Source organism: Porites lutea, chromosome 6, assembly GCF_958299795.1.
Source record: "Porites lutea chromosome 6, jaPorLute2.1, whole genome shotgun sequence".
NCBI lineage: Eukaryota > Metazoa > Cnidaria > Anthozoa > Scleractinia > Poritidae > Porites > Porites lutea.
The window spans coordinates 5,232,487-5,244,832 of NC_133206.1; the positions used below are offsets into that span (position 1 = coordinate 5,232,487).

General features: G+C 39.2%; 1 protein-coding gene across 1 annotated transcript in view; it reads right to left on the minus strand.

The window, feature by feature from the left end:
* Positions 1-12,346, minus strand: part of LOC140940955 (fibrocystin-L-like) — a 63,870-nt gene that overhangs the window by 29,391 nt on the left and 22,133 nt on the right. The window contains exons 12-24 of the mRNA XM_073389917.1: positions 11,459-11,569; positions 10,180-10,266; positions 9,257-9,531; positions 8,414-8,653; positions 6,716-7,229; positions 6,231-6,430; positions 5,201-5,492; positions 3,799-4,083; positions 3,251-3,528; positions 2,390-2,645; positions 1,007-1,834; positions 543-607; positions 15-139 (exon numbers count right to left, since the gene is read on the minus strand). Coding sequence (XP_073246018.1) covers positions 15-139; positions 543-607; positions 1,007-1,834; positions 2,390-2,645; positions 3,251-3,528; positions 3,799-4,083; positions 5,201-5,492; positions 6,231-6,430; positions 6,716-7,229; positions 8,414-8,653; positions 9,257-9,531; positions 10,180-10,266; positions 11,459-11,569 — 3,556 coding nt within the window. The remainder of the gene's footprint in view (positions 1-14; positions 140-542; positions 608-1,006; positions 1,835-2,389; positions 2,646-3,250; positions 3,529-3,798; positions 4,084-5,200; positions 5,493-6,230; positions 6,431-6,715; positions 7,230-8,413; positions 8,654-9,256; positions 9,532-10,179; positions 10,267-11,458; positions 11,570-12,346) is intronic.

Sequence of the window (12,346 nt, forward strand, 5' to 3'; positions counted from 1 at the left end):
ATTATTCAGCGAACCTGTGTTTAAAAGTTCCAGTTCTGCTGCTGTCACTGCGAAATCCAAAGCCATCGTAATCAACCGAAGAAGAATCAGTAGTTTGAAAGACATTAAAAATAGCGTTAGCCTGTCCAGACCACCTCCACTGAAAAAATAAATAAATACAATAGGAATGAAGAAAGAATTTAAAAGCGTTAACAGTTATTTTATATACTTCACTTATTACACTGAAGACCTGTCTTGGATTCAAAGGTATACCAATGCATTTATATCATCAATCCTATGCTACATTATCATCATTAAAAGCCTGCTAATATTGCATAGTCGTAGAGAACTCTGTAGGGTAAAAACGATTGAATTTATTTTCGTTCAAATCCGTATACAGTACATAAATATTAGTGTTTTTGAAGTTCTTCAAGCCACCTGATATGCTTGATTTTTATACTCTACGCACTACCCAAATCTGTTCTTAAGAGATCCATAAGACATTTTTTTCGAAGTGGTTTATCAAAGTGTTCGATTAAACATTACTTTTGTTTTCCCCTTACCTCAACTGTGTCACCTTGGTAACAGGTCACGTGCTTCGGTGACCATTCATACCCTTTTCCAAAAGCTGGCAAAACGAATCAAAGTGTATCGTACGATTATATCAATTGTCAAACGAAAGCAATTGAAATTCTTAGAACATCAGATCCGTGAACAGATAATAATAAATGTAATAGCATTAAAAGTAACAGTAATGTTAATATTAATGATAATAATGACTTTAATGATAAATAAACTAGCTGGGATCAATGTTGGCCCTGTTAACATCGTAATACTAGTAAGTGAGGAAAAACAACAACAAAACTAAATAATTGAAATGGTGGAAGTGGAAAAAGTTTAAATGATAGAGATTAACTCAAAATTATATATCTTGAAAACAACTGCACCGATACGATAAAATGGATCCTTCGCAATTTCTAACTTAAATTTGTCAGATGAACTGTGTTCACTCATGTCAGGAACTTACTTGGATGAACTCCAGTGTTCTCTACCACAATTGTTTTGAACACAGGCGCTGTTTCACATTTTAGAGATGAAGCATTGCAAGATAATATTTTGCATGGTTTGCCGTGCATTTCGACGACAGTGCTTGAATTATCACATATGAAGCCTCGTCCCTGGAAAAACACATGGGTTCCACCTGCGACTGATCCGTTCCGGGGAAATATGGATTGCACCACAAAAACATACTCGAACTCTTTGAATTCCTCTGGAGTTACAGCAAAACCTTTTCCTGGCGTCACCACTTTAACAGGGAATATACCGGGAGCATGTCGTGGGGTTAAGCACGTGATTTGACTAGACGAAAAGCTTTGTATCACGCAGGTTCCGTCTCCCACCTTCACAACAGTCGTGTTCAGAAACCCGGAACCGGAAATAGTTATTAGATCGCCACCACGGACTCCTCCTTGCAGTGGAGCCACACTAGTCACCTGAATATTCAAAGATGAGTTATAATTAAAGGCACTGGAAACAGAAGTTGAACTACCGTCGACTGAGATGTCTACTGACACACTTCCGGCAGCGTGTGCACCTGTCGTGCACGTGATATGGGACATATTGATGCTTATGATTTCACAAGCAGAGCCGTCCAGGGAAACTGTGGCGCTGTCTTTCTTATCACCAAAACCACTGCCATATATGGTGATTTCTTGACCTCCAGCTGTGCTTCCGCTGGATGGAGTGACTGACGTTGCGGTGATGATGTATGTGAAATTGAGCCTTTGATCGTTGCCAGCCACCCCTTTTCTTTCCACGGAGATCTTCACCTCGTGACTTCCGCCAGGGCCATAGTCTACCAGGCAAACAAACAAACAATAGGAAAATCTTTCATTGTATCTGATTAATAGAAAGAGCATGTTGTATACAAGGCCGCAGTTAAGTCATAATAGGGCCATTGATACGGGGAAACTGAATAAGATGAACTGTACTTTTATACAGATCTCGGGTTTAAAATAAGAACAAACAGCTCGTATGAATGGTTCACGGCTATCTCGCTTCTTATTTCTGGGCATGGAATGGTTTTCATGTGAATGTTGCCTGTATCATTGGCATTCCAGCATTGCGCGTCGTAAAATTAGGCATGTGTGTAGTATGCGTTTGCATTTTATACAAGATGCGAAAGTCGAGACTCCAGGCTGAGGACTTGTCTTATTTTCCTTCGAATTAAAAGCCCTTTTGTGTGCAGAAGGTCATTGTTGTTATTGTAAATAATATATTAAGTTTTCAGAAGCAACATAAACTACCATAGCTTCTTCGTCTGAGAACAGGAAATGTCCCTACTGTAGGCGCTAGCTAGGTTAAGCAGGGAGCTTTTAAATAAATTGTTGACCATAAAAACAGCATTTACCTGCTCGACATGTGATGCTGTCAACAGCACTTGTTTGTATGACGCACTCAGATCCACCAATAGTGACCACATTTTCTTCATTGATTGTGGAAAATCCTGACCCACCCAGGGTGATAATTGTTCCCGTCCCAGGGGGACCTCCTGGACCAGAGGACGGTGATACAGATGTCAGCTGGGGTGTTTGCTCATTTGTGTAGTTAAAAGAACAATTCATATTGTTACATGATCCAGTGATACCATTCACCTCTACCACCACCTGAAAAAAATAAAAAAATAAAAAAAATAACACTAATAATAATAATAATAATAATGATAAAAATCAGGCTCAAATTTTCAAAGATAACTGAAATTGCTATGCCCTTTCAATATTCATAGATTCTTTTATTAGCTCCACCAGATGATGATAAGCATATGTTAATTAGGCAAAAATGTACATAAAGATCCGCCTATAGACGATTCATAGATTCATCGCTAAGATTGTCTAAATGCTATTAGTGTTCAGGGGTGGGCAGAGGAAGGGAGGGGGTGGCGCTCTCCTTATTTAACGGAGAAACAGATGCAAATGAACCTTGAAAAACTTATAGACGTGATTCATCGTAAAGATTGTCTAAATTTTTTAGGTAATCGCGGAAGGTAGAGGGGGAGGGGGCTGGCGGCTGGCGTAATGTAACGGAGAACCAGACGTAAATAGCGTTGCAAAATTTATAGACGTATTTCATCATAAACTTTGCCTAAATTCCCAGGGTAATCACGGGGAGAGGGGGTGGCGGCTGGCGGTACTTAATGGAGATCGAGACGTGAATGGACCTTGCTACATCTAAATACAGTGATTCATGTACAGATTGCCTACATGCTCCTCACCTCTCCTGAAACACTAGGAGTTTGCAGGTATTCTCCAGAGAGCGGATCTAGGAATAACCCACCATCTTCAATAGTATTAGCCTGTATGGACACCTGGTTACCAGTCAATCCATCGCCTCTGACCTGCATTTGAGGATGGTTACCCCCACGCGTCAGCCATGAAACTTTCCAATTGAACCCTGCACAAGTGCCGTCTCTCTCCACCGCCATAATTCCTTCCTCGAATTCTTCCTCCAAGAGGTCTTTTAGCCGCGCTTCGGATATGTTAGCAGGAACGTCTAAATAGGTTGCAGAAAGAGAGAGAGTACACCAAAGTCAATTCAATTCAAGTCAATTCAAGTAAATTAAAGCATAGTAGAGTAGAGTAGAGCACATTTTAGGAGGGTAGAATAGAGCGGCAGAGTAAGGAAGAAAAGAAACAATTAATTAAAGTAAACTAAACTTAGAAAACTCGATCAAATTAACTTAATTTGATTTACGTCAACTAGGAAACTAGTTCAAGATTTAGGACTAGGAAAGGTCAATGTTCTCTCATCAGTTTCACCCACCTCTCAATACTTTTCCGTTATATTCAATTTCAAAGGTTCCTCGGACTCGAGGAGAAGCTTTCTGTATACGTGTGATTTGAACATTTGAGGTAAGTCCTTTTACAGTATACGTCGCTTTGTCCTTACTGCTGTTTCCTTTGAGAGCATCTACAACAGCAAGCAGTGGAAGAGGGGAGCCACACTTTGCAGGGAGGAGAGAGATGGTCCAGTTGTTACCAGTTTGTTCGACCTGGAAATCTTTGATGACAAAACCATTGGGCATGGCACCACTTGTTTTTCGCGTCACTGTAAAAAAAGGTGTCACTTTAACTCAAACAGCATTTCTAAGTAAATCATGCCTTAGTGGTTGTCAACGGAAACTCAGGTTGGGATAAACAGGCGATAACACAATGCTAATTGATAAATTTCCATTTCAAAACAGACTTTCTCTTTTATAAATATACACAAAATGTACGTTAAATCTTCGCTCATTCGGTTTTTCTTCTGCTGATCCTAGCCGCGAATTAAACAGTGATAAATTTCTCCGGGGGAAATTTGTCGCTAGATCTTTTGACTTTTTTCTTCAAAACGACAACTGAGTATTTTCTTCAACTTCCACTTCTTATTTGTACATTTTATCGGTGCATTTTACTGACAGGAGAGGAGATTTGCTGAATTTGTCTCGATTTTTAAACCACGCTAGCTCGTGTTTTGGGCGTGCACCCACGGGCAAATGGTGGATGGCTAACTGACCAATCAGAGCGAGCGCTTTACTTTTGCTTTGTTATAAACGGAATTATTTTCTGCGCCGTGTTTAACCTTCCATAAGGGGAGATGTAACGTCTTGATTGGGTAATACCCTGAGAGCAGTTGTCCGAAAACCTCGGACGAAATGCTTCTTTTGTGAGCGCATTTAATTGATCTTTTTACCTGTTGCCACCAGACCAGTCTCCTTAACATAAAGGATACAATATACCTTCCTAATGATTTATCCGTTGATCTATTGCCCTGTCTTAGGCTACGTATACGTTTACATGGCATCGGACGAATTTTCATCCGTTTGAAAATTCGTGCGTTTAGGCGTTCGGTGCACACTGAATCACCTTAACAGTAGGAAAATTAAGACGTACCCTACGAAAGTTCGTTTGAACAGAGCGAAAATATAGAACGTTTCCGTGTGAACGAAACGGCCGTTCAAATTTTTCAGCCGGCCGAGAATTCGTCCGGTGCCGGGAAGGTAGCCTTGATATTTTATGTATATAGACTGCAAAGGTAGTCTATAAGCATCAGTGGTCTACTACTTATAGGAATTTTGTGAGAGGCTATGTCAAAGATACGAAAAAACAAGTATGACACTCTGTAGTTAAAAATAATTCTCTTTTTGTAAAAATGTATATCATATAAATCTATCGAACGAACTCACCAACTAAAGGTGTCTTTCCAATCCATACTTCATCAATATAAATATCACGATCTCCTTCCGCGTTTTCCAAGCGTACAATTTCAATGCTTCTCATCAATACATTAGGGGCAATTTCGTCGTATTCTGTCTCTATATATTCCCACACATTTATACACGAAAATCCCCATTCTGACCTTGGGACGAATCTTTGGAAACTAAGTGTGTGGTATCTGTACTGCGGATTGTATTCACTGCCGTAATTAACCTGAAATTTCACCTGATCTTTTACAGGTCCTCTGTAAGCAAAACAGAACTGGAACAAAGAGAATAAAGATAATAACATTCAACCAATCAACAGCAACAGAAGGGGTGAGTGAAAAACCTTGAATGTGTGTTTTCACTTTTGGATCTTACTTAAGCTATCGATTGTTTTTTCAAACCTTTAGTGGAGGAAGCTCATGCCAAGGCCAACTAATGTTAAACAACACTAAAATTCACGCAAATAACTTCAAGAACGTCATTTCATCTGGTTTCCTAAGTTTTTCACTATAGAGTACTAAAGTGATGACGTCATAAAAATGAAATTTCTGAAATTATGGGATTTGTCAAGATATTCTGAAAGAACAATGTCCAAGAGGCCTACTTACCAAAAATGAGCATTTGGGGGCAAATTGTCTCCGAGATCGTAGCCCAGTTATACTCAGAAAACTCCATACAAACCCTTCTAATTTTTTTTTGGGTCGACCCCAAAAAAATTTAGAAGGGTTTGTATGGAGTTTTGTAAGCATAACTGGGCTACGATCTCAGAGACAATTTGCCCCCAAATGCTCATTTTTGGCACGTAGGCCTCTTGGACATTGGTCTTTCAGAATATCCTGACAAATCCGATAATTTCAGAAATTTCATTTTTATGACGTCACACTTTAGTACTATATTGAAAGACATTCTAGTTTGAATCTTTTCCTTTTAGTTCCCAATGGCGTAAACGACGCCAGAAATGCTGTCATGGTTTACCAGAAGCCAGGAAAAGTCGATTTCTTTTCTTACTTACATATTTGTACGTTGAGATCTTGTAAGATGTCTGAGGTTCTTCTCGAAAGTGTTCTGTATAAGAGTACCCAGCTCGCCAAATAATCTTGTCTGGGTTCAGTAAAGATTTTCTCCCACAGTATGGCTCAATGTCGCAAGTTCTCTGTCCGGATTCAGAACCGATGACTTCGCCCTCGTATTTTTGATAAAACCAGTATCCCGCTAGATAAGATTAAAAAAAATGGTAAAAACAATTTTTAACACAGTATTACGCGCAATTAACTGTACCGTAAATGATGTCTACAGACCTTATGGATTGAAAAAATTAAATTGTGCCCATTCCCATTTCTTCTTAAGCGAATAGTCCCCAGCGCCTAAAGCCTGATTAAACTAGGGTTAACCACTGTGCAAGTCAGGTTCAACAAACCACAGGCTTTCCTGGTTGTCAAACCAGGCTTACCAGGCTTTTACTGAGATAAAATTGCGACTCTGTAATATTTTACTTACTTTTTGGTGAAGAGTCGCATTTTCTGGAAAACCAATCCTCCAGTACCTGCTCTATGCTTTGTTTTGATGAACTGGGCGTTAAAGCATTGGAGGATAGGTCAGGTTGGTCAAAAACCAACTGGAAGTCCTTTGCCGATTGCCCTTGAACCGGGACAGTGATATTCAACATTAAGGCTTGGCTGTCATCAACTGTTCCGTTCAGGGCATCAATTCCTCGTGGATCACTGGAACAGAACAACATTCGAAACACTGTAGTATTTCCTTCCGTTGTGTTCACTAATGTTACGTTAATTGTGACGCCGCCCTGGAACACCTGCATTTCGTTAAGTCTTTTTTCCAGAACAGTGCTGTTTGTGTATTGTAGAGACATTGTGATGGCTTCATCGTAATAAGATAGAGTAAAATTGTCAGAACAGTTAGTGATATTGTTCTCCACACAATTCAGCGTCTCTATAGATATTTGCTGTTCTTCGCAGGCTTCTTCATTTTCATCCCAGTTACTAAAGTCCAAAATCTGAAAAAACAAACAAAAAGAACACAAACGTGTTAAACAGTTTGATGAAAACATTGTTGAAAAGACATGCTGTTTAAAGACACAGTCAATTCGTTACTTTTTACCGGAAGAGGTGGAACATCGCTAATGATTATATATATTTTTTCTTTTATTTTTGATTGTTTATCTCAAGTCTCGTTCCGAAGCCTACCTTCTACAGCAACATGGTACCCTAGAAAGAACCTTCGGGGCTATAACACTTTATCGCATCGATGGTTTTAGAACGAAAATCAAAGGTTTCATCATGTTTTTCAACTTGTAAGTGCAAAGGAGGCTACATAAAAATTTAGTGGAGAAAAAAAATTGAATCTTCAGCACTTGGCCATTCTGTTGCTCCCTACGTGCAGATGGTAAAGCCAGGGGCACCCAACGAGAATATAGTTCAAAACCACTTAAACATAGGATTGTTTAACATATTTTAGTATTTAAACGGTAGATTATAGGCATATTTTTATCCCCTAAAAATTTTACATCTGTTAGGATTTCCTAGCTGAAAGTATAGTGATCCGAAAATTATAGGGATCAAGACTTACCTTATCGAAAATTTCAGCCAGAAAAAAGGCTCCCGAAAATTCTAGCTGGCCTTTTTGAGGCAAAAATCCGTTAAAAATGGGCAATTACACCATTTTTTAGATGTTCGAAAATCCTAGGAGAGGCAGGCAAGCAAGAAATTTTACAACAAATGTTCCCAAAATTCTAGATCTCAAATCGTCTTCCGAACAGATATTTTTCGAAAATTGACTTTGGGTGCCCCTGTAAAGCAAGGATTGGCACAGTTGGTTATTGCACGGCCTTCTGTGCGAGAGGTCAGTCCTGAGATCGATTCTAATTTTTACCTCAAATCCTTGCTTCTACTTTTTTCCCCTTTCTTTGTAGCTTTAAGTAGCTTTAAATAACCGAAAAACGGAGAAGTGACCGACGCAAACAAAAGGAACATTTTTTGTTCTAATTTATAATACTAACAAAAAAAAAAAAAAAAAGAAATCCGTCGTAAATATAAAGTATACCGGTAAAGACAGTCGACATTCTTATTTTGCTTCTGATAAAGCTACATTTTCTTTGTCTTTATTAAAACAGATAACAGCTCGGAAATGAACTTGTTGCAACTGTGAAGGCTTATCTTAAAAGAGCCACAGGAAACGAACCTGTTTCTCCCAGTCAATCGTTGAACTTATTGTAATCTGCTGCTTCTCGTCTACAGCTGAGCCAACTTTGGTGTTGGTGTGTTCAGTCAGGTCTAGTCGAACCCGCACAGTCACATGATCAGCATCGGAGTATGCCTCAAGGTAATAAGGTTTGTTTGCCTCTAAAGGGATTCTCTCAGACGCTTGAACACTGCCACTGTTCCAGTTATTTGTTGAAGATGTACAGCTTGCAATCTTTGACTGAAAAATTGTTACAAAGTAACAAAGTTGTCGAATTAATTAACTATGTATACTCGCCGATGAAGTCCTGTCCTTACCGGTGCTTGTTTATTCGTCTCATATTATACTGGCGATCTTTGGTCTTCATAAAGGAGGTTCTACGGATACGGCCGGGTACATTAAGTATGCTAACCGAACTGATTTAACATGTGATTCCAAACATTTTCACAAGTGACACATATGGGCATGGTAGATGATTCATCTCATAGTAATACTTGATGGGAGATTTCTCGCACAGGTCTTCAATCCTATTCCGGGAATCTTTTTACCCCAACAATCCTTTGGTTTCCTTAGTCCTGCAATTCTCTACCTAACCCTAATACAGCCACACTCCCTGCCGTTAAAGCAAGAGAACGTAATCATATTCCACAAATGTGGAACGTTTGTATGAAGTTTCCCTGTGAAACCCTTTTTCGCACTTAAGTAATGAGGAGAGCTTGAGGCTGCCTCAAAGGAGGGTGATTTGAGAAAGGTTTTGTGTACAAGCTAACGAGAAAGCCGGGTAATGGTATCCTCTCTTGGGACGTGAAACTAATTAAAATTATACTGTAGATTCATCAGTACCTTTCCAGACGGCTCCCCGGTGTGACTTAGGTACAACTCACTTTTACCACCGGAAGAGAGAATGTAGAAAGTGCCGTTGTTATTGCTCTTTACTGTGAAGAAACCAGACATCTTTGAAGCGGAACCCGAAGTACGGTTGATGTTCAGGTCCGAAGATTTACTCTCGGTGCAAAGTATTGCGTAATAGTCAGCGTTACCAGGATTCAAGGAACCGATATCCGGGAGATTTGGTTCGACAGTAGTCTGCCAGTATTCACAAAGAAGACCTCGAGAACCTTGTTTACAAAAAGTAAATTAGAATCGTACGAAGTATAGCCTGAGTACTAGGTCTTAAGGGTGTTTGTGTGTTTGTGTGTCTGTTGGAAGGTGGAAAGGGGGAGGGGCGGGAAGGGATTTAGGGAAGACGGAGAAGGGAGGCATGACACAAGGGCGTTCGTTGACCTGTGTAAAACTACAGTCTCTTCGAAAAAAAGGCTAAAAAAATGCGTCAAATAGCCAAAAAAGGTGCTACTTTGATACAACAAGAAATTGTGCCTTCAGAATAACTCGTCGTGAAATATGGCCTTTTCTTTAGAAATCCTCTTTCTTGCTACGCAGCCAACGAACATAATCAGTTCTCCAAGACGTGTTTTGGAAGCGCGAAACAATTGTTGCTGAAGGCTATGATGTATTCTGTGTTGTTGTGTGGGCAAATTCCGTCACTGTCAGTAGTTTCATTGTTTTTTTTTTACGTCCCTTGTTGACTTCGTTTTCGTTTAACGAGCAGCTTATCCTTCTGCATCTTGCAAGTATCATAGTGCTTATTTTTTCTTTTTTAAACAAGGCCCTATACCGATATTCCCGTCACCAAAATACAACGTGTGAACACCAACACACTTTTATAATTAACGTATTATTCACCGTTAAAGTAAGACGTAACGTACCTGGATATATGGGCTTGACTTCACCACGTGGTCCAGTTCGGCATATGATCGTTGTATATGTGGATGATATAACTGTACATTGTACACCTATTCATGTCAAAAAAACCACATTATTCCTTAGTCTTTAAAAAAAGTGATAATTTGTAACAAATTGTAAAAATAAGACCTCCTCTTTTTCGTCCCAAAATTGATAACACTGCATCACTCTTTTTAGCCCGATACAGCGCGGGGAAATCATTTGTAACAAAGCGCGCTGCTACCGTAGCACAAAACAAGAGGAAATCCAGTCATTTTTTTAAGATTTCTAAAAACTGACATCTAATAGCAAGTCTGTTTACCATTTCATCCCCTCTTCCTTTTAAGGGAGCAAGGGTTGTGCAGTGGTGAGAGCACTCGCCTCCCACCACACAGTAATTTTCAATGAGTTATAATAACCCCTCTAGTGGGGCTAATTTAACTCCTTACAGTGGAGTTATTTTTTGGGGAGTTACTTGAACTCCAAAAAGGAGTTTAAAGAACTCTTTTTCAGGAGTAAAAGTGACCCCAGATATTGAGGAGTTAAAATAACCCCCAAAAAGGAGTTATCCTGTACCTAAAATTTTTACTCCACTTTCAGAGTTATTTAATCAACTCCTAAAAAGAGTAAAAACAACCCATGTAAGGAGTAAAAATAACCCCATTTCGGAGTTATTTTAACTCCAGACTAGGAGTAAAAAGAAATCTTTTTCAGGAGTAAAAATGACCCAAATTCGGAGTTAAATTAAAAGTTAAAGTAACCCCCTAAACGGGGTTATTCTGTACCTAAAATTGTTACCCAATTTTTGAAGTTATAATAACTCCCTAAAAATTACGGTGCAATGTGGCTCGGGTTAAAATCTCGCAGTCAACGCGTTATAGAGCGGTTTTCACTTGACTGTCGTAAAACCAAAACCAAAGTAAATACACTAGCCAACCAAAGGGCGTAGTAAAACCAAAACCAAAACCAAAACCAATCCCTTTCGACAGTCAAGTGAAAACCGCTCTATGTGGGTTGAGTTGTTGTTGGTTTCCCTCCTTTGCTCCAAAAGGTTTTTCTCCGGGTACACCGGTTTCCTCCTCTCCTCAAAAACCATTTCCAAATTCCAATTCGACAAGGAACCACTTAGTGGATGTGCTACCTCGAAATCCTTAAATAAAACTTGTAAATCGTTGTTTCTATTTATTCATTTTAAAATTGATTTAAAAGATCAAAATTGGCGAGGGTCCTTTTTCACAGCTGTTGCTTTCTTTTCCATCATACCTGCAACAAACACCTTGACATTGTCGGGATTGTCACTAAAACCCACTCCGCGTATTGTGATCAAGGTACCGCCATGAATACTTCCAGCCGAAGGCGAAAAACTCTCAATATCTAAGAAAAAAGTTAATGAGGAAAGTTAAGTTAAAGGAACGGCACTATTCCTTGTAAAGATCACCAACACTACTGAAGCAACAGCCTAAAGATACCACTTTTTATAAAAGCTGATAACTTATTGTGTGGGCTGTAAACGTGGGGAAAAAGCAGTGATTTATAGTCGTACGTTTTATCTTATTCTTTTTTCTGCTGTATTGTTCGCCAACGTCTTTTAGATCATTTCACTAAAACGTTTCAATGGACAAAGAAAATAGGGCATTTTATAGCACACTGATCAATTGCAGCACTGAAAATTTTTAAAGGAAATCTATCGTCGAATTTTGGTTTAATTGCTGTTTCGTGAAAGCAGCCTTAGAAATTACAAAAAGAGCTCAGCATTGGTTCTTTTCGAAATCGCGCAAGTCTACTTATCTTTAGCCGATTGTAGAGTGTATAAGGGTCATTTGAAACACGAATGAGCGATAAAACCTTTCAGGAAATATCCAAAAAGTAGCAAATTTGTCTGCATAAAGTCCAGTCTTCAGTTCATACATAATTTATACCCTTTTTTAGAAATTCCACGATATCTCGAAATTCCTCTTACAGATTTCTGTGAAACTTCGCATAAGGGAAGGCAAGCACCCATAAAGTATGCGCCGCGAGATTCAAAGATGAAAGGTGTCGCTACAGAATTATTGTGTCGAGCCACCTTAAAAGCACCAGCTATGGTCTTGGGTTGCCAAACACAGTGACTGAAAATTCTACCCATGCCAGGCTTCGACCTCCTTTCATAGT